Consider the following 22,905-nt stretch of genomic DNA (forward strand, 5'->3'; position numbering starts at 1 on the left):
GAGGATTTAATTTTAGTCCAACAGGCCCATGTAGGATTTGGGGACCAGATAAAGAAAAAGCACCATAAAATCTGGTTAACCATGTTTGATTAATGTGATGTTCTGGTATGTTGACGTATCCCCATGCGGAGTACATTATTGTGCAGAAATAAGCTGCTTCATAAAGTACTTAAATGTCAGCTCTCTAAAGGACATAAACCCACAGCGGCTTCTGTGGAGCCAATGACCAGATGAGACTTCAGCAGAGGAAGCACATTTACTGACTGGCTTCATTAAGTACATTCGGTCTGTAGTGCCGTTGTATCATTATTCTCTTGAGCCATACTGTGGACCCGCTTGTACTGTTCTCCATGAGCATTAAACTATTATGTATATATAAATGATCAACCTTCTGAAAAAAAACAATGGTTGCCACATATAGTATTAGTGATTCAGCAAATCCAGAGCTACCTACGTAATCTTCATTTTAGTAAATATATACAATACTTTTCCAAACATTCGTGCATCACCCAGACGTATCATTTGTTTCCCTTCAGTCTCCTTGTTTTCCTCCTTTTCCACATTATTTTACAGCACATTTTTCCATTTTATTTTACCATTACACATTTCATTCCTTCCTTATGCCACACAATATAGCCTTTGTCAGTGTGTCCATTATTTCAGGCCTGCTGCTCTCCAGATCTTCCTCCTGCTCCTCCTCATGCTTTGGTTGGAGGACTCAGTTGTTGCCTTTCAAGCACGATCACTTGTTGCCCCAGTGTTAGCCATGTCCATACAGAACTTGCAGTCTCCGCCGCCTTTTATTTTTTGTGTATTGCATTGTGGTTGTTTGGTCTATGACGGGTAAGTTTCCCCAGGCGGGAGCAACCTAAGGCAGACCTTGTAACAGCCACGAGAAGATGAAGACTGAAGGAGGCGGTTGGAATGTTAAGCCTAAAGCGTGCCCACCTGAGTAACCCTCATTTGTCTGGAACCCTACCTGCCAGGAGTGGTGGGCTGTATGCCCTTGAGGACTTGGATTAAAATGCCTACAAATGCTCCTCTTAGCCCAGGCAGTAATGCTCCCACGCTGTGGAGTAGTTAGTGAATGGATAACCCCTTCTGGAACCTGCTTTTATATGTGGAGCCATGAGGATTTCATGTGGAGGAGTTGAAGGTTGATGGATATCAGATGCAGCACATGGCTTTCCAGTACTTTCATGGGCTGTAGCCGTGGTTATCACTGCTCACTATTCTGTTCTGCCAATTATACCACATTGATTTTCTCCTCTAGCCTACCTTGCCACATCCTGCCATCTGCACATACATCATCTTTGTTATCTTCTAATTCATCATCACATTATTTGTTTCTATCCACCAACAGCCATTCAAAGTGTTCACTTTTAACTTAATGACACATTTGTGTTTTGTATGGTAGCTCACTATTTGCAATGCCCATAAGTGACCGTACCAAGATGGATAAAGGATTTATTTGTCAGGTTCTACACTGACCACAGGCTGTGTATTTAGTATAAGCTTGCTGGCCTGCGTACATGTGCTTACTGTGTTGTACTTATTATGAGACCGAGAAAAGCCTTGACTTGCTGTCTTGGATTAGCCTGGTGGGAGCTGACCTTGTTAGTATAATTAAAGCAGTATTTTCTTTACAAATGAACACTTTATTTAGTCATTGAGGAATAGAACTGTTACTAACTTACATTTATAGTCTGTTGCTGCAAATGGTATGTTTGTGACAATACCATATCTCTGACTATGAAAATGTAGGAATTCAAATCTCTTCACATAGGACCGATATCATTCCCCATTGCATGCAAATCTATTCTTCTCCAGAGATATAGCGGAGCCCAAGGCTGTGATTCCACTTTCCCTTAGCAGAGGCCAGTGATTCACCGGTACCTGCTCTCTGGGTATTGTAGAAGCTTGGCCATGGTGGGTCTGGGCTTACTATTTGCTGGAACTAATATTCTCTATGTTCCTGTTTATTTGTCCGTCGACCTGCGGATTTTGCCGTGGATGACAGTGCCATGAGAGACCGCTTTCCAAAACTCCTGCGACTGGTGAGATCACAAAATATTGTCTGTGTAGGCATTTTGATTAGTGATAGTGTTGTGTGAGTGGTATGTAATTGGGTACAATTAACATATTCTTCACCCATTATTGACTCTTCTACCTCACAATTTTCATCCCCCTCTGTGTTCTATTCCTCCATTCTTTTTCCTCTGCTCACTGTTCTTAACTTTAATAGGATGGACATGAACTTCCTCCACCGATCACATTTGATGTAGAAACTCCCACAACACTCCCTCCTTGCAAGGTAAGCTAGATTGTGTGTGTGTGTGTTTATCTATAGGTATATAATATAGCTGGCCCATTGATCAACGTAATTCAATTAAATGGCCCTTGATTCAGTGTTTGCATTTTTTGTTTTGTTTTTGTTGAGTTGTTTTAATTCGTTTTTTTTGTTATAATGGCAGGCTCTCCACATTGCTGCACATCTCTACTCCCATTTTTCCTACAGAACATATACAGTAGCCACCTGACTTGGCAGCACTGTCCTTCAGTAAATGTGATGGGTGCAAGAGTGCTACCAAATAGAACTACTGTGTGTTCAGAAAAAGTCATGAAGAGTTCCAAAATCTGTTTATAATGTCACTCGTTCTTTTATTGCACCATAACTGCATCACATTAAATGATGATCGTTAAATAACCCTTTCATTATTTAACGTGGCGTTGTCTGACGTGGGACTTTCCACACGGTTTCTGCCTCTGAGGGTATGTTCACATAGTGGAATTGATCCAAAAAAATCCCATGAATTTTCCTTTTTTCTTTAAGGCAGAATTTGCCACGGAAAGTTCTGCAGCAATTCCACTGTGTGAACATACCCAAAATCCACAGCTAAACTGCACGTTTCTACTGCATATTTTTGCTGTGATTCTTCATGTGGATTCAGTACTGTCAATAGGCAAAATCCGCATGCGGAATTTGACGTGTTTGTGTGCGAAGCTGTGACGTTGAAACGTAAAAAAAAATTAAATAGGCCATAAGTTTAAAAGAGAAAAAAATTAATTTTTGGCAAAATCGTCCAGCAGCAATATATTTTCTTACCTTTGTCCCTGTTCCCATTACTTTGTGACCAATGATTTCTTTTTTTTTTTCCTTCTTTCAGGGCAGTTATCTTGCAACAGATGATATTAAAGCGTTGGTTTTGCGATTTCTTCAACAGTGAGTATAGCTAGATCTTTCAACATTTCTTTTTATTCTTCCCTTTTCTTGCCTATTTTGTGCTTTGCGGAATTACACTACATAGGTTTTTGTGAGGAATCTGATTTGCTAAACATCTACAGAAAACCTCACTGTACTGTGGAACTACAGGCTATTAGAAGATGTCCCTTTTTTCCCCAAACAAAATATATTAACCCCTTCCTGAGTACATTGCATAAATTTGTGTTAGTCAAGAAGGATGTAAGGGTGTATAGTATGGGCTAGGGAGCAGTGTCTGCTCATAACAGGTGGCTAGCAGTTGTTTTTAACAGCTCAGAAGTTACCGTATTTTTCACTTTATAAGACTCCAGTACCAAGATACAGTAATTCCACAACTACTATCCCTCCTATGAAAGTATTTGCAGAAGACCGATTCCCAGACTGCTTTAATGAAGCCACAATAGTATTAATATTAAAACCCAAAGATAATCCTGGAGACTGCGGATCATACCGCCCCATTCATTACTGAACGTGGACTATAAGATCATAACCAAAATCCTAGTTTGCTGAATTTAGTTATTCCTGACATTTATACACACTAGATCAATCAGGTTTCATGCCTGGTAGATCTACTTCTGATAATATTAGGAGACTCCGAGCGGTCACCCAAATCGGATAGAATCTTCAGAGCGTTTGGGAATTGGCGTCCCTAGATGCCGCTAAGGTTTTTGCCTCCATTATGAATTGTTATATTTACTGGAAGTGATGTGCTTTTTTTTTTATTTTGGATACTCCCTTATGAAATAGATCTCTATTATTTTTAGAATTCCCTTAATGGTTAATATTTTAGTTAACGATTTACTTCCTAGATCATTCTTTCTGGGTACTATCACTCTTGATGTTTGTGTCGGCCAACAAGGCCCTAGCTACCTGACGAGATTCTAAATATACAGGAATTACCCTAGGCTCTAGGGAGGATCACATTGGTCAGTTTGCGAACGATATGGTTTTATTTCTTTCTGATCCATGAAAGCTGCTATTTCTCTTATGTAGAAGTGCAAGCCAACAGCACTCAAATAGGTCCTATTAAGGCAAGGTAGATAACATGCACAGCCACTGATAAGGGACCTGAACCCAGGGTTCCTAAAATAGTCCACAAATAATGCAAGCAAGTGGCAGCATAAATGGTGAGATTTTGCAGTACAAAGAGTTTTATTTATTCCATATTAAAAAAGCTACATTTTGGCCTGTCCTGGCTTGAAAAAGGCCAGAGCAGGCTGAAATGTTACCTTCTTAATATGGAATAAATGAAGCCCTTTTTCTACTGCAAAATTTCACCATTTATGCTGCCACTTGCATTATTTTTTAATGCTATTTCTCTTATTGATAAGCTCAGGCACTTTTCTGGTTGGTTTGAATTGGCAAAAATCCACCTTTATGCCCCTGTGAGTGAAGGACTAGTCTGTGGACGAGATAATGTCCTCTTGAGGTAGTTGACAAATTTAAATATGTAAGTGTATTTATCTTAAGATACTCCATTTATAGCTACAGTCTGAATTACTGTAGTTACTCCATTACTTTTTTTTTTCTTTCTCAAAGATTAACTTAAAATATGAAGCTCCTTATCTCTGTCAGTCACAGGGAGAGTCAACCTTGTCAAAATGATAGTGCTTCTCAAGTTTCTATATAACCTAGAACATTCGCATACCATAGTACTGCAAAAACAAAATACAGTCAATTCCCTGCAATCCTCCTTTGTTTGTGGCGAGGTGTGTTCCAAGTTGTGATTAGACACTCTTAAACATCCTAAAGATTTGGCGAGTGCGACCCTTCCAGATTTCAATCTTGACTATATAAGCTGGTCAGCTTACATTTCTGAGATATTGGATCACAGAAAATTATTTGCCTAATGCTGTACATCATTTAATGCACTTTCTATCTGAGACTTCCTCAGAGCTATACTGGAGCATCCTGAGCTCTGTTAGGCAAGTGTTGCCCATCTATAGACTGGCCGTGTAGGTCTGGAAACTGGATCAACAGGTGACTAGCTATAAGGATACCCCTCTTGAAACTCCACTATGGGGTAATGAAGTCTTCCTGCAACTCAATAAGTTTACCAGATGTGGGATACTGGTTTGGGTTTGGAGTCACCTCCCTGGAACAGATTTTCATAAATGGGTCCTTTTTTGTTTCCCTTTAAACAGATTCAGCAATCGCACAAGATCCATAGATCGTGCTTTTATTAATTCTTGCAATTAAAATGCTCATACTCTGGTCAGTTTTTTTGAGGCACATCCATCCATTTCTGCAAACCGGTTAATCAGGGTGCTGCATACACAGGGCCCTAGGGCCTTATCTCACATCTACTAGACTCTTCAAAGTGGGTAGAGTTGCTTCTTACAAGTGCTTTGGATGCTCATTGCCTAATGCAATGTTACGCAACTGATTATGGAGTTGCCCCACATCTCAACTTTTCTGATCTGAGGTAATAGATCTAGTCTGCCAAGTAATTGGCTTACCAGTACCTAATGGCCTTAGCGTGTGTCTGTTGGGCCTCCTTGATGAGGAACAATGGCAACATCGCATTCACATTTTTCTCAGAGGCCCTATTTCTTGTATGGAAGACTATTATAGAACAAAGTTGTCATTTTTACTTCACTGTAGACTTTACCACCCAACAATATTGCAGATGCATTGATTTCATTTCAGCCCACCTGAAAACTTTAAAAAAGTTTTTAATTTACACTAATTGCTACTGGGTGTCGGTTGTAATAAACAGCCGGTGCTCGGGCTGTATGAAGAGGTTGCCCCACCACCTCTCTTCATACATATATCCTGACCCCGCAGGACGTAACTGTACGTCCTATAGAGGGAAGAGGTTAAAGAACCACAACCATTAGTCCCATGTAATTTGGGGGTATTTGGCTGCATTAGGGACCACCTGCAGGCCAAACTAGTAAACACAATTTCCCTCCGATATCATGACAACATACACCTGGAGGTTGCTCACCTGCTGACGGGACAGGAAGAGGCAGAAAATAAAAGGCACCTCCCCTCCACCAACACCAGTGCTTTTCCTGTCCCTTCAGGACAGCAGCGGCAGAGCTCCAGCGATGCTGTCCTATGCCGGGAGTTCCAGGGCTTACCGGTGAGCAGCGGCATCTCTCTTCTGGCAGCCCCGGTTGCCCCAGTGGGAAGTACCTCATCTGGGTGCCAACCTGGGACTGCGTGGACCTGGGTCCAAGGACGGGCTTTCCGGCACCGCGGCGGCCGCCATCTCTGGCTGGCAGCCCCGGTTGCCTCAGTGGGAAGTACCTCATCTGGGTGCTAACCGGGGACTGCGTGGGCTGGGGTCCAATAACGGACTTTCCGACACCACCGCGGCCGTCAACCAGGCGGCGGCCGCCATCTCTGGGTCTCGGCTGTAGCAGCGCTTCACAAGGGGGCGTGGCCTCGGCGGAGCACAGGGAGTTTGATGCCAAACGCTCCGCAAGGGGGCGTGGCCTTGATGGAGCACACAAAGGCGCGGCTTGGCGCCAGATTCAAAATTTAAAGTTCCCTGCACCAGGAGAAGTCGGCTGGTGCTTTTTTTCACGGAATCGATCCTAAGGATAGGAATGGATCCCACAAGCGCAGGATGTCGGTCAAAGAGGACCCAGAGAATCTCCAAACTGTAAGTGGTCCTGTGGGCCAACCTACAGACACCTGCATTACACTTCCCTTACTAACAGAGCTCTCCCATGTCATTTTACGACAGGGATACTCAAAAACCTAGGGAGGCTAAGAGGAGAAGTAAAAAGTGTCCAGTATGCTTGGCCAAACTCGACGACTCCTATACTAAAACATTATGCGCTTCCTGCTCAGCGAAAATTCTGCAGGAAGAAAAATCTTCCCACATGTCTGAAATCCGGTCCGGGAAAATACACAGTACTCCCTTTCGGACCTCCAAGAAGGTCTGCTCCGGCAGTGTTAGTCCGACTCTGACACGGTGGAAGAACTTGATCTTGAAGATCTTGGGGAAGTGTCGCAAAGGGGAAAAAATAAATAAATTAAAAAAAAAAAAATCTTTTTTTTTTCTTCGAAAAACACCAGCAGGGAAACCTTGCACTGTGCAGTCACGTCATGTTTGCGGGTCTGCTTCCACAACGTCAATCTACATTCCCTGTAAACGCCACACTTAAACAATTGAGAGTGGAATTGTGTGGCTCAAGCTCCGTTAATTAAAAAAAAAAAAGAATTTTTTTTAGGAGCGTCTTATTTGCGGACGATAAAGTGGCTATCCTTTAGGAGACGCCAACGGTTGACAAGCTATCTCTATGGTGTCTAAAAGAACTGGGCTACCATCTGAGGATACATCCCACTTAAAGGACTCTATGCACAACAAAATAGACATGACCATGCGTAAGGCTTGGTCCACGTCCAGTCTCATTATAAAGCGAATATTGCGGCCACTTCGGTGGCTCGCTCTATGGCGGTTTGACTGGATCAGCTTCTACGGAGACGGTCTGCTTCGGAGCATCAGACCCCGCAAAAGCCCCTTCTATCCACGTCCCTCGTCTACAACGTACGTGGGAAAAGGAAAGACCGGAGGAAGGGCTAAGGCTCTTACTGTTGTCCCTCAGCCTGCATCTTCATGCCCGGCGGGCAGAAGATTGGTTCATTGGTGCACTAGTTGGAGAAACATAACTACTGACGGGGCCTACCACACGCTGGGAAACAATCCTAAGTACAGGAATTGATCCCACAAGCGCCGGCCTGGGGGGGGGGGGGGGGACTGCGTGGGCCTGGGTCCAAATACAGGCTTCCGGTTCCACCGCGACCGTCATCCAGGCACCAACCCTAGAGTAGGCTCTACTTAAGGATGAACAGATCATACTGGATCTCGGTGCAGTTATCCCCATCCCAAGAGGGAATGTGGGCAAATGCTTTTACTTCCCTCTCTTTCTGGTTTCAAAACCAGATGGCTCCCACCGATGGAGAACCGCAACCCCCTGATTGGTAGGGAAAACATTATGGCTACGATTGACGTAAAGGATGAGTATTATCACATCCCCCAATTATGTCAACTCACAAAGGTTCCTTAATTTACGCTGAGAATGGCGCCTTCTTTTGGAATCTCCTCTGCTCCACGGATCTTTTCCAAAGTGGTGATTGCGCAGAAAAGCTACCATTTCAATCGTGGGATTATTATCGTCCCCCATCTGGAAGGGGGCATAGCTCAGTGGATGGTTCCCTGCTGGTGGCAGATTCTCTCACTATTCTGAGGTCTCACTAGGGCGCTTCAGCTGTTTAAGGGTCTGAGATGGATCATTAATGATCTGAAATCCAACATGGAACCGGAAACCGGGAAAAAATTCCTGGGAGTCATTTTGGATTCTCGCCTCCAATGTTCATCCCTTCCTCCTCTAAGGAAACGGCTCATTCTAGAGAATGTTCTGCTCTGTATAAAAAAATCTACAGTTTGAATAAGACAGGCGATGCGGATGCTGGGGCTAATGACCTCATGCATTGGAGTGGTTCCCTGGGCCCAGTTCCACAGCTGTGATCTCCAGACACTTATCCTCCAGAATTGGGACAAGTCAGTCCTCACTTGACAGGACAATCCCTATTTCCACTAGGGCTAGATCCTCACTCCGCTGGTGGTTGTCCTCAGACAACCTTTCAAGGGTATCCAAATAGAATTTGGACCCCACGATAATAACGAATGCCAGCGCCAAAGGGTAAGGGGTCCACTTTGAAGGTGGCCATATACAGGGTACATAGGACCCTCATGAGAGATCCAGGTTATCTAGTTTTAGAGCACTAAATGAGGTTTGGGAAACCCTATGTAGCCTGCAAACCCTTTAGGGATGAAGCATGTGAGGATCTTTTCCGATGATATGATGGCAATGCCACTCACTCGGCACCAGGGTACCACCAGGAATCCTATACTTCAGCATTTGACGGGAAGGTTCCTTCAGTGGGCGGAACTGTCAACCAGGTCACTGTCAGCATTCCACATAAAAGGAGCTGAAAATTCAGCCGCAGACTTTCTAAGCAGAAAGAAAGTGGACGCAGGAGAGTGGGGACTCCATCCTGAAGTGTTTAGCCTACTCGGGACAAATAGCGGGTACCCGAAATACATTTGTGTGCGTGAAACGCAAATACCAAGTGCCGTCTTCCCTTTTCCCGAGACTTGGAGAAACCAGCCTTAGGCACGGGCGCCCCCTCTCACCCCTGGGTTTGGGACTTAGCTTACGCTTTTTCCTCTTTACAGCTGATTCCGCTCCTCCTAAGAAAATTACTGCGGTCAAGGCTTTCAGTAACTTTAGTAGCGCCTTATTGGCCCGAAAGACCTTGGTTTCCTCTCCTGAGATCTGCCAGTGGGAGAGCCTCTCCATCTTCCGCCAAGACCGGACCTATTGCTGCAGGGTCCTCTCCTCTACCCGGAGGTTCACAAGTTCAGGCTTACGGCCTGGATCTTGAACGGGTAAAATTCTTAGAAAAGGGTCTATCATCTAATGTGGTTTCCATTATGTGCGAGAGCCTTATGCCCTCGACGGGAAAGATTTATTCCGAAGTCTGTAAAAAAATTCTCAGAATGGATGGTTCAGGATATCCAGTCAGGAAATTTTAAATTTCCTCCAGGCAGGCCTGGATAAAGGGTTAAGTCCAAATACCCTCAAAGTCCAAGTAGGGGCTTTGGGGGCATTCTTTGATCTTGCGCTTGCGGAGCACAAGGGGATTGGGAAATTTCTTAGAGGGGCAAGTAGACTGCATCCATTTATAAGGCTTACGGCACCCCCCCTGGGATCTGACTATAGTTTTTCAGGTCTTCTGCGATCCCCCGTTTGAACCTATTAAGAGACCTATCCATCACCTTGCTGACGTACAAGGTAGCCCTCCTTGTGGCAGTTATGTCAGCTAAGTGCGTGGGTGAAATCCAGGCCTTTCGTAAAGGGCCCCATATATGACTATTCACCCCGACGAGATCGTATTCTCCTTTAGACCCTTCCTTCCAACCCAAAGTCTTGTCAGACTTCCACGGAGGCCAGCCAATAGTCATGCCAGCATTTGTCTAAATTTTAAAAACGAAAAGGAGCAGAAGCTCCATAAATCTTGACGTTAAAAGAGCTGCACTTGTGTACCTTGAGGCAACGGAAAGTTGCAGAAAGACTGACAAACTTTTCGTTCAATTTCAGGGGAAGACCAAAGGGAAGGCCACTTCTAGAGATTCAATAGCCTGGTGGCTCAGAAGAGCCATCCAGGCGGCTTACAAGGCCAAGGGCATTCCTCCCCCCAGAAGGTTTGAAAGCCCATTCTACTCGGGCGGTGGCATTTTCCTGGGCAGAAAGAGCGCACGCCTCAAACAGATTTGTAACGTGGCCTTGTGGACTTCTAGTCATACATTTATTAAACATTACAGGCTGGACATTAAAATCTAGTGAGGATGCAACCTTGGGGAGGAAGGTGTTTCAAGCAGTAATCCCTCCCTAAAAAAGCCCATGCCAGTTATTTGGTATTCCTCCAGGTGTATGCTGTCATGATGTCGGAGGAAAAGCGGGAATTTTTCTTACCAATAATTCCCTTTCTTGAAGGCATCCTGACCGCATACGGGCTTCCCCCCGCCCCCCCTCCCTACTGACATGGTTACCCTTGCTAGCCTAACACATAAGGGAATTATTGGTAAGAAAAATTCCAGTTTTTTTACACTCATTGGCTTTAATGGAATGGGTTTCGGTCGATTTATTTTTGGAAAATCGGGCCACTTCCCAATTCAATTATTCCATTTATCGCTCATCACTAGTCCTTAGGCTGCATTAACACGAACGTATATCGGCTCGGTTTTCACACCGAGCCGATATACGTTGTCCTCATCTGCAGGGGGGGGGGGGGAATGGAAGAGCCAGGAGCAGGAACTGAGCTCCCGCCCCCTCTCTGCCTCCTCTCCGCCCCTCTGCACTATTTGCAATGGGGAGGGATGGGGCGGGGCTAATTAGCTCCACTTGGCTCCGCCCCGCCTCCTTTCATTGCAAATAGTGCAGAGGGGGCGGGAGCTCAGTTCCTGCTGCTGGCTCTTCCACCCCCCCCCCCCCCCTCCCATGCAGATGAGGACAACGTATATCGGCTCGGCGTGAAAACCGAGCCGATATACGTTCGTGTGAATGCAGCCTTAGGATGTAAGATGGTGGTGGTACACACATGACCGCTTTCCCAGCTTTCCTTTGCTGTGTCCACTTTTGTGCACGTATTGCACATGTTCAGTGTAAATAGAGATTGTTGACTTCTGTGAAAGCGGTCGTAATTAATCATGTGATCGCCTCCATCTTACGTTCTAAAAACGGGGATGCAAGTCCTGTGTCTATATACCTATTTCATAGGCAGCAGGGAGGTGTCCAAGTAAACAGCTGAGGTAAGGGATAAAAGTTTGTTGTGACACAACACAGCAGTTTATGGCATGTTAGAAAATGTTAGCATAAAATGGTCAACCCCTTTAAAATTCATGCGTTCCTCTTTACCGCTGAAAATTAATTGTGTTTTATACATGTAGTGGGCAAGGAAAACAACCGATGAACGGTTTTGCATTCACAGATATATTTATCATAATGTGAAGTTGAAGAGGTTAGTGTGTAGGACAATAATGATAGGAGGAAGCATTGCAAGACACCATAAAGATGCATTGATTCTCTTTTCTTATTGATGAAGCACTTTGTTGTTTTTTTTTTCTTATCTTCTTCCCTTTCATCTAATCCTGTGTGGTCTGTGCTTTAATATTCATAGATATTATGCGTGCTATGATAGTGAAGATCGTCAAGGCCTCCTTAATGTATACCATGACGAAGCTTGCTGTTCACTCAGCATCTCTGGTCCATCAGCACAGAATCCCTCAAGGTCTGTAATTCTCCTTCCTTCTCTTTCTCTGCTTTTGTTCCCCACCATTATACTTGCGGTACTTGCTTTGATCCTTAATGTGACCTCTTTCTCGATAGGAGCAGTCTGGGAGAGTACTTCAATGGCAGCAGAAATATAAAGAGATTACGTGATCCAGGTGAGAACAGTGTGCTCTACTGTGCGCTCTACTTTTTTTGACAAAAATCTCAGCATAACTATTGTACAAACCAAGCCGTTAATAATATTTATTTTCTTAGCACTCCGTTTTAAATTACTGAAACACAAGCGCCTTAACGTTGTCAGCTTCCTAAACGAGCTCCCGCGTACGCAGCATGATCTGAATTCATTTGTTGTAGACATCACTGCGCAATCTGTAAGTATAATTTTTTTTACTTCAATGTAGGTTTTTATTTCATGCCAAATACAATAACACTTGTCATCTGTCTTCTATATTTCATCAGATTTTTTTTTTTCTTCCCCCACATCCCAATCTTTCAACCTGACCCACATTATTTCATTTTTTTTTTGTTTTAACAACTTACATTGCAGAACTATAGACTACTGTTACCCTCCAAATATTGCGTTTCATAAGAGTTTTTCTTTTAGAACACGCTGCTGTGTTTTGTGGTGAACGGTGTATTTAAAGGTGAGCATCTTTTGAGCCATTGTTAGTTTACGACAAATGAAAAAATGACATCCCCACATTGACAACAGAAGACTGGCAAGAGGCAATGGGGTCACACCTACTAGTATCACCGGCAATTAATAACAAACTCATTCAATTATATATTATACATCAAGCGTATCTTACACCAGTTCGCCTGAACAAAATGGGCAGAACTAATACAACATCTTGCCATGGGTGCCATCAGCCAAATGCTGACTTTTGGCATTTAATGTGGGAATGTACGTATGTTAAAACCTTCTGGGAGGAAGTCACCACCTTTATTTCTGGATTGTTACCAGTCCCTCTGGAGCTAGATCCCAAAGTGGCGATATTGGGGCTGATAGACGAGGATGCATGGACCCACCATGACAAAATATTTATTAGAGAGACACTATTTATTGCTAGAAAAGCGGTGGCTATGCAATGGATGGCAACGAGACCGCCCTCCGTCTCATACTGGATGAGAATGGTTGACACTATAATACCATATGAAAAGGTGATTTATCAACACAGAGGATGCCCGGATAAATTTGGGAAAGTATGGGGTTTATGGACAAACTTGCACAACACATAAGTAGAATAAATATAGGTTTAATAAATAAGCAAGGAAGAAATAAATATACCTGCACATACACAACGAACCAAATGTATCAAAGGGTTTTTTTCCCCTTTCTTTTCTTTTAACTGTTACAAATGATACTGTATTGTTAAACTATGATGCAAGATACAGTACAAATAAACACATTGTTCAAAATTGACTGTAATAACTGTTTTGCAATCTGCTAATAAAACGAAGTTAAAAAAAAGTGAGCATCTTTGAGTCAGTAACTTTTCTATTTTCATTGTGTGCACTGAGTAGTGTAGAAATGATTGAAGTGTATCTCTGATTTACAGTTTCACAAATGCATAGTAGTAGTGTAGCACCCAAAGTGGACAAATAGTATGTCCTATAATCTAGCCTAAAACTGCATTTGTGCTGTTTAAATTTCCTTAATCCCATAATTTTGTGATGTAGACCTCCAATTTCCCTGCTTGCTTCCACACAGCCATAAAGTTGCATGATAAAATTCAGGCTGTCTGTAGCGCCCACGAGGTGGAGCTCATTACAGGCATTTACACGGCTAGGAAGCCATGTGAATGCATACTCTGCTAGCTCCCACTTGGGGTTGCTGTCATTCAACAGGCCTGACTTTCTTGTCCATCCAGTAATAAACATTTTGTCTCATCCTGTCATTTTAATGTTTATATGAATAAAGAAATCATAGCCCAAGATTGAAGACTGGTTCTTCTTGTCTTCACTTGTCAATTATGTACTTGATGTAATAAAATACACTAGGAATTCCTCTCTAAAATGAAAATATGTACTGATTTCTCATTTTCTTACTCTTTAGTTGAGGGCCAATCCAGTGACCCTGTACGTGCTTTCACACGGGTGTTCATAGCTGTACCAAGCACTGATGGAGGGTAAGTCATAATCGCCTAACACAGACCTAGAAGGGGTCATCCAGCGCCCATCACCTCCTCCTGAACTAACGTTTAGGTGTGGATAGATGTTGCTGCACTCCGAACAGGATGGCCGCCACACCACTTTTCTTTTTCTGACGTGCAACACTTCCATGGTGGTACCCATAGTTTTTGAGATGAGGCAATTAATATTTAAATCTTCAGTTTTCTAAGGTAATACCCCCTTCTATAGTACTCTATCTTGAGTTGGGGGTTAAAGGATATTTTTTACTTTTTTTTTTTTTTTTTTTTGTGATCTTGCACTGGTGTGTGAAATGGCATTATAAAAACAAAAGGATCATTATTCAGTCTAGCAATATGCTTCCGGTTTAGCATTGCCAACCTGCTCACTCCTCAGTGGTCATGTGCCGTGGATGGACAAATGACCGCTGAGACCAGCAATTGGCTGCAGCAGTCATATAAGCAATGAATGGGACGCCACCACTTCCTGTTTCGGCAAGGACTGAAGCACAGGGGACCAGTTTGGCAGTGCTGGACTTGGAGGAACAGTGAAAGGTTGAGTCATGGCTTTATGCCTGATCATTATAAAATGGTTGGGGGAACCTTGGTTCAGTTCCCTCTAATCCACAACTTGGGCCTCCTGCACACGGGTGTATTTGCATTGCGAAATACAGCCCATAGTATTCAATGGCAAAACGCCATTTCATCTCCATGAGCAGAAATCGATTGCGATTTTCTGCTTGTGGAGAATAAATCACAGCATTCCGTAATTTTGTGTGCATTATGCACAGCTGGCTTCGATTGAAGTCAATGGAAGCCATCCGTCCCATAGTGCTCACTCCGGAAGTCCGGCGGAAGTATCACGGGATGCATGTTGCAGCGCATGCGCTACGGAGTGACGGTGGGCACATCCGCAGCGTGTGCAGAAGCTGCCAAATGGGTAAGCTGGGTACAGGGTTGAACTCTGTTGCGGGAATCCCGCATGCGTGGTCCGACCCGCCTGTGTGCAGGAGGCCTTAGGCAAGTTTTGTTTTTGTTTTTTTTTCCTTCTATTTATTTATTTTTTTATTTATTATTTGTATGTTTTGCTTGTAACCCCTCAGGCTTCTTTTAGTGAATGATGAACAGTTCATAAGGAATGCTACTACAGAGGAGATTCGAAAAGCCTTTGCCACACCAGCTCCTACACCTTCCAGCAGTCCAGTACCCGTTCTTGCACCGGCGCCCCAAGATATGGTGCAAGCATTTTCACTGTTTTCTGGAATGAATGCAGAATGGTCTCAAAAGTAAGAACTTTTCTTTGTACAAAACATACAGCTTCTTTAACCCCTTAAGGATGCATTCCTTTTTTTTCCGTTTTCTTTCCTTCTACCACACCCTCTTTTTAAATAATCATAACTCTTTTATTTATTCATCGAAGTATATATCTGAAGGCTTGTTTTTTGAAGTACAAGTTGTATTTTTCAATGATACTATTTAGTGTGCCATATAATGTAATGAAAATTATTATTTTTTATAAATTCTTAGTTTGTTTTTTTTTTTTTCATTTTTTTTTTCCTGACGCCATTCACCGTGCCGGGTAAATAATGCATTACTTTGATATATGGCAAAAGGTTGTTTTTGGTTTTTTTTAAACTTTTTTTTTATTTTTTTCAATTAGTAAAATTTTTTAAACGTTTTTTGTTTTACCTTTTTTTTTTTTTCTTGTCCCTATAGGGGACAAGAACTTGTTTGATCACTCCTGCAGTATGATGAACTTTGGAGGCTGCATTACATTATTTCGCAATCTAACAGACAATCTACCAAGCCACGCCACAGGCATGGCTTGATGAGCAAACTGCAATGGCAGCCCTGGGGCCTTCTCAGAATTGACAGTGCCATTTAAGGAGTTAACAGCTCAGATTAGTGCTGCTGCTTATAGGAGCTGTTGTGGGCGGGTGTTGGCTGTAAGAAACAGCTGGCACTCGCATTGTATGGAGTGAGATTGAATCCTGATCCACCTCCATACAAGCCCCTAACATCCAAGACCTAAATGTTCGTCCTGTAGGGTTAAGGGGTTTAAGAATTGTATTAGAGCTCTCTAAATGTGCTCTAAAGTGGTGAATTGATACTATGTCACTTTATAACCATACAACCCCCTTAACAGGTGTCTTCAGGACAACGGCTGGGACTTTGAACAGGCAGCACAGATTTTTATGAAGTTAAAGGTGAGACACAGCATGTGATAATATATTGTGTTTTTGCTTTGTGTCAAATTAAATGGACTAGAACATGAACCACTTAAGTTTAGTAACACTCCCTTCTAATGATTAGAAAGCTCTGAATCTTTTCTTTTTAGTGCCTTTTAACCCCTTAATGACATGGCCTATTTTGGCGTTGAGGACCAAGCGATTTTTGCTATTTTTCCCATCTCCATTTTTCAAAAGCCATAACTTTTTTTTATTTTTCCGTGGACGCGGCCATATAAGGGCTTGTTTTTTGCGTGGCGAGCTGTAGTTTTTATCAGTGCCACTTTTGGGTACATAGACTATATCGTAAAACTTTTATTATTTTTTTTTCTGATAACAGGGAGAGAAAACGCAACAATTCTGCCATAGATTTTTTTTTTTTTTACAGCGTTAATCATGCAGCATACATGACACACTAAATTTTTTCGGCGGGTCGGTACGGTTACAACGATACCAAAATTCTTTTTTTTTATTTTTTTTTTTTTAGGTTTTTACACTTTTTTGCAATAAAAACCCTTTTTTTTGTTTTTTTTTGTTTTTTTTTGGGGGGGGGGGGGGGGGGGAGTCTTTTTTTTTTTTTTTTTCTCTATAGCTGCATTCAAAGTCCTGTAACTTTTCTATTTTTCTATGTACGGAGTTCTATAAGGGCTTATTTTTTGCGAGACGACCTGTAGTTTTTGTTGGTACCATTTTGGGGAATGTACGGCTTTTTTGATCACTTTTATTGCATTTTGCCTGTTTTTTACCTTTTTTTTTTTAACGCTTTTTGCTGTACAAAATAAAAAGCATGTTCAACTTTTTGTACACAACGTTACGGACGTGTCAATACCCAATATGTGGGGTTTTAATTTTTTTTTACCTTGCCTTTTTTTTTACCTATCTTTTACTTGCAGCACTGTGCCTATGATCGCTGTCTTATGGCATGGCAGCCTTATCGCTTATGCAGCGATCATAGGCAATACAGGACGCCAGTGTCTGGCGTCCTGTTGCCATGGTGACAGGCCGGGCTCATCGCGAGAGCCGGCCGGAGACAGAGGGAGCGCGCTCCCTCTGTGAACGCTTCCCTGCCGCGATCTACTTAGAATGCGGCAGGGAAGGGGTTAACAGTGGGATTCCGGCTGTGACTGACAGCCGGCTCTCGCTGCGGGATAGCGCGAGGTCAGTCATGATCTCGCGCTATCCCGATGACGTACCGGTATGTCATTTTGTGCGAAGTACCAGCCTGCCATGACGTACCGGTATGTCATTTTGTGCGAAGTACCAGCCTGCCATGACGTACCGGTAGGTCATTTTGTGCGAAGTACCAGCCTGCCATGACGTACCGCATGGAGTGGGAAGGGGTTAAAGTGGTTTTCCAGTGTTATAGCACTAGGATATACTACATAAATCTGATTGGCGAGGGTCTGACCTTCTGGAATCCTACTTGATCCATAGAATAAACAAAGGTTAAATTATGTACTGAGACACTTCCATATTTGCAGTAAAGTATTGAAATTGGGAAGGTGTTGTAGCGTGTGTACCCTTGTTTATAGCAGATCATTAAATCCCTGCTTTTGTTTGTTCTTTTTGCAGGCAGAGGGTAAAATCCCAGAAGTTGCCTTCATCGAGTGACTGTTCACGTTCATCTTTCCTTCAATTCTTCTAATTTTTAAAGTTATAAATAACTATTCTGAATACTCCCTATAAACAGGCATTTGTGGATACAAGGACCTGCTTGTTGAATTCCCAAGTCATTGGGCACTGTTCCCAGTTTTATCTTTTACCACATCCAACTACAGTACGGTCTGCACATGTACATACGTATATATATTTTGAAAGATTTTCTGTTCATCTGAAAAGCCGGAGAGGTCTGCCTCCATACTTGACTCCTAATACATTGATTTAAGCTTCAGATGAAGAATACAAGCGTTTATATTTCTTCCATGTGAGTGTCTCCAAGGGTTACTTACTGCATCTTACTAAGACAGAAAAACATAAAACAAGAAGTGGGAACTGAATTTGGAGGCATAAGAAGAGTTTCTCTCCAATCCGGAATATCACTTCGGTTAGATGGACACTATTAAAAAATGGGACATGTTAGCTTTTATGGTTTGAAAGAAAAAAAGCTTTAGATTCCAGGAATAAGTAGTGATTGCTTAGACAGCATAAAGTCGTGCTTGTTTTGTAGAGTGACATCATTCATTGGGTAGGGTGAATTTACGCCTGCATTAGGGCTCAGTCCAGAGTGTCAGTTTTTTTTTTGTTTTTTTTTTTTTTTTTTGAAAGCCCATTATAATTAATGGGGGGACAAAACTGACTAATCAGTTTGCTATACTTCACTTTCTCTCATCCAAAAACTGAGCAAAAAGACACACATCCTGAACTGAGCCCTAATGCAGGTGTGAATTCACCCTTAGTTTTACTGACCTGTGAAGTGTCACATTAGACTTGGTGGGACTGCATTAGAAAAACTAGTGCAGAGTAAAAATGGCTGAAATGGCCCATAGCATCTCATCAGATTCCAGCTCTCCTTGTCAGAGGTTCTTTGGAGGCTGCAAGCTGATTTGGCTTCTATGGCTATGTTTCATTTACAGTAAGTTTGATAATTCGATCTGCCTGCTTGCTTAAGGCCACTTTCACACACAGCGTACTCGTTGTGGAATTTTTACGTGCGAAGATTCCCCAACTTTGTACTGCACAATGTTGGTGAATGGCGTTTTGGCAAACCCCGTTCACTAACGGGAAAAATTCTGCTGCAGGTATGGGTAATGTTATGGAATTTCAAAACCGCAGCATGACATGCGGATTTGATATTGAAATCCAAACAATCATCTGACTATTTAATTGCGGGTTTTGATGCAGAAATACAGCAGAAATGCTTCACTGTGTGTGAAAGTTGCCTAATAGTTTCTTTTCAGACATCAGACTGATCCTAACCTGTAAGACCGATACTTTCCATGTGTCTAGTAAACATGGGGCTGTGCTATAAAGTGTTCTGACTATAAACAAAATTTCATGCAGCCCTTTTTTTATTTTTTTATTATAATCTGTAAATGAAAATGTATTTAAGGTTAAACATTGAGCTTAAAGCGGTTTTCCCACTTCGAGACGTTTTGCTGTGGCTTGGGTTGGGTACTGCAGGCTCATTCACTTTATTAGGAATCCACCTGCGGTACCAAACCCAGCTACTGCACAATGTACAGAGACACAGAAAAATGGCTCAAAGTGGGACAGCCGCTGTTTACATGCAGATCTGAACATTATATCTGCAGATTTTGTTGTTGTGATGCTCTGCTTCTAGTTATACTGATAGTCATTGATCCTAGAACAGCAGTATTTATGTCCTACAGTTTTATTACATGTACGCTAATTTTAATTGGCCTGTATTTTATTTTAGTATTATACAATTTTTTTTTCTAGTGTAGTGGGAGGTTCAACGGGGTTTTTGAAGTTTTCATGGCCCATATCCCCTTCCCACTGGTAATTTTGGAAAATCATATTCATCCATTCCAGGCCCTCATTGCTTCAGTTTCACATTTCTCAATCTCTCTGCGGGGTCTGTAGCCATGCTGCAGTCAGTCTATATGTGGAATGTCGCAGACAGCTACAGTCAATAATAGTGCATCATTAAGGTCTGTGATTAATGGAAGCTGTCTGTAATGTTCTGTAAGCGGAGCCTATGGGTAGATCAACAGCTGCGGTGCTGCAGCTTGCGGGGGTCCAGGACGGATAATTCTACGTTATTTTTTCTTGATCACCTGCTGGTTTAAAAAAAAAAAAAAAAAAAAAACTTGAAAAAAAAACCTTAATTAAGGTAGATGCACAACTCTGGGTACGATGGGGAAAATTACAAGATTGGGTGTAAGGGGGGAGGTGTCTTCTGACAGTGACTTATGCATGTGTGCGTGTCGATTTGGGGAGGGGGAGGATGTCTGCATCAGTGTTCTGAAAGGGGAGTATTTGTGTGCATGTTTCGGCATGTTGTGTAGTTGAGCAGTGTGTGGAGGTTAGTTGGCCGAAAAGGGCTGCTTATTTTTCTTTTTTCTTTCCCTCCTTCCATTAACTGTTCCATAATACAAGGGATGGTGTGTGTACGGCTGGGCTTACATGTATCTTTTAAAAGACTTTAAAACAATTCTGTTTCTGTCCCTAATAGTAATTTCTATATTGACGCGACGAATGAGAAGCCCTTAAATGGGGGAATAAATTTAGTTTATGATGAACAATTTGTTTTTCTGTGTAGGAATGGCCGCTCAGACTAGTGTTCCAGCCATTGCTGGGATACTCTTCTGACCTGGACCATCATCATTACGTGTAAGCCCAGTCCAAGACACTGACTGCTGTCATGTAAGATACTTGGCTTAGAGAAGTGTTAGTCTTGTGACAAGAGCCGGTGTAAATGTACAAAACTGACTGTCCAGTCTGCAGTCACTCTTCTCATGAAGTATCATTGCCCTGTGTATTCTGAGGGGAGAATGATCTTATAGGATTTCCAGTCTTGGGGGTTTCTGGGCTGTCGGGTATCACTTGGTGGTTGTGTGTGGGGATGTGCATGAATGGATGAGTAGTAACATAGGAAATGGGGTTTTTATATGGGAGGAAGGGGGGGGGGGTGATGTGTGTCGGTGATTTATTAAGATGGTGTGAATGGGTGTTTGAGGAGGCTGCTGTGTGGGGTTACTGGCTTAATCCCTTCCCTGCCCATCATTTCAGTGATGTTTAGCAGTGGGGGGGGTTAAACCAGTTATAATGTATACTAACTGTCTGTGGGATACAGCGTGTCATTTGATGAAATGGAGGCTGCAGAAAGGTTTTGTAGAATCATTCCGGTGAAGTTTGACATTTTCTTTGCGCAGTTTGCGGTGCAGCATTACTGCTATTACCTCTTCTCAGTCTACCACATTTCAGTGCCATGCCTTATGTATGCAGGGAGGGTATATACTCCAGCAGAACCGCCAGCTCAGTACTTGCCGCAACCCACCTTTCCCACAGAGGCTGTAGACCTGCTATATGCTGCTTTCACAAACGGGTTATGTGGCAGTTTTTTGTGTGTTTTATTGAGTCAAAGCAAGAAGTGGATCCAAAAGATATGGAAAATGTAAATGAAGGACTTCTCCTTCCTGCTACATCAGCTTCTAGTTTTGGCTCAAAAATGCATGAAAAAAAACTGCCACAAAAACCTGTGTGAAACTACCAATTTAGTGAAAAACGTTATCAAAGGCAAATATTGTTGCTTGTAGCAACCAACCGATATATATTTTTTTCCCTTTGCAGTTTAGTAATGAGCTGAGCGCCGGCTGCTATTATTGTTGTATGCAGGTTTTTGTTTTTTTCACTTCAAAACAGTTCTTATGCACTAGGATTTGTATTCATCGGAAACACCTCTGGTTCATCCTTTCAGATCAGACACTAATAGATTGTGTATTAATCCCGTTAATGTAAATATTCAATATTTTACTGCAAACACCGGAATGGTCAACGCCACATCAGCCTTTTCCAAACTAGTCGCATGGTGTAACAATTTTGATTATTTGTATTTCAAAGTTGACCTGTACAGAGTAAATTAGCTCACTGTGAAATGTTTAAATAAATGTGTTTTTCTTTTTTTTCCTTTTGGTAAATGTTTACTTTTTATTTAATTGTTTTTTTTTCAAAGGGAATATTCACATGATGGATTTTTCCAACGTAAAATGCTGACCTTCAGATTGATGCCATGGACTTGCACAGGAGTTCACTCTATTCATTAGGGTCAATACATGTGCGTGTACCAATCAAGCCTATTCACTTCTAATAAATTAATTTTTTTTTTGCGATGGTTCTATTACACAATGGAGGGCTACAGGTATATTTTGGGGGTTAAAATTCAAGAAACTCGAAGAATCCCTGACACTTTACACAGCACTTGTGTAAATCACAAATGATTCCGTTTGTTAACCAGCCAAAGAATTTTAGTCCTTTTAAGACAAAGGGTAAGACTAAAGGTCACCTGCATAACTTGTTACGCCTCTTTATCACTGATTAGTAGACTTGGCACGTGCAGTAATGTCGGTCTCTTGGTCATGCGCTGTTTGCCAACTCTCTGAGGTCCTTAATTGGTAATCTAGAAGTAATTCTTAAGCTTGGGGTCCATTTACACAGGACATATATCGGGCAAACCATGCCCGACACTCATCCCTGTGTCCGCGCTCCCGTGCTATCACACGGGAGCTAGTAGTGCTAGCTCGCTCACAAAGCAGCCAGCAGGGGGGGCAGGGCATCTGCAGGAGATTTATCTCCTCACTCCCCCCGGCCCCTCTCCTTTGACGTCACTACTGAACGGCCGCTATTTAAACTGAGCGATGAGCTCATCGTCCATCGTTTATGCAGCATAGTTTACCTGGAAGACCATGCCCCAGACGTTTTGTAGCCCCCCCCCCTCTACATTCCCGCCATATGTGCAGCACAGTCCCTGTTCCAGAGCCACATTTCCAGCAGGAGTCTGAGGTTGCAGGGAA

At 42.6% G+C, this 22,905-nt stretch overlaps 1 protein-coding gene across 1 annotated transcript in view; it reads left to right on the top strand.

Annotated features, from left to right (window-relative positions):
• LOC136582018 (nuclear RNA export factor 1-like) overlaps positions 1-22,021 on the top strand; it is a 63,179-nt gene extending 41,158 nt beyond the window's left edge. The window contains exons 11-21 of the mRNA XM_066582750.1: positions 2,021-2,057; positions 2,246-2,314; positions 3,168-3,223; positions 11,963-12,073; positions 12,172-12,230; positions 12,331-12,446; positions 12,680-12,719; positions 14,132-14,204; positions 15,308-15,490; positions 16,351-16,411; positions 18,005-22,021. Coding sequence (XP_066438847.1) covers positions 2,021-2,057; positions 2,246-2,314; positions 3,168-3,223; positions 11,963-12,073; positions 12,172-12,230; positions 12,331-12,446; positions 12,680-12,719; positions 14,132-14,204; positions 15,308-15,490; positions 16,351-16,411; positions 18,005-18,043 — 844 coding nt within the window. The 3' untranslated portion in view covers positions 18,044-22,021. The remainder of the gene's footprint in view (positions 1-2,020; positions 2,058-2,245; positions 2,315-3,167; positions 3,224-11,962; positions 12,074-12,171; positions 12,231-12,330; positions 12,447-12,679; positions 12,720-14,131; positions 14,205-15,307; positions 15,491-16,350; positions 16,412-18,004) is intronic.
• Positions 22,022-22,905: the final 884 nt, after the last annotated feature.

Source organism: Eleutherodactylus coqui, chromosome 11 (genome assembly GCF_035609145.1).
Source record: "Eleutherodactylus coqui strain aEleCoq1 chromosome 11, aEleCoq1.hap1, whole genome shotgun sequence".
Taxonomy (NCBI): Eukaryota; Metazoa; Chordata; class Amphibia; order Anura; family Eleutherodactylidae; genus Eleutherodactylus; species Eleutherodactylus coqui.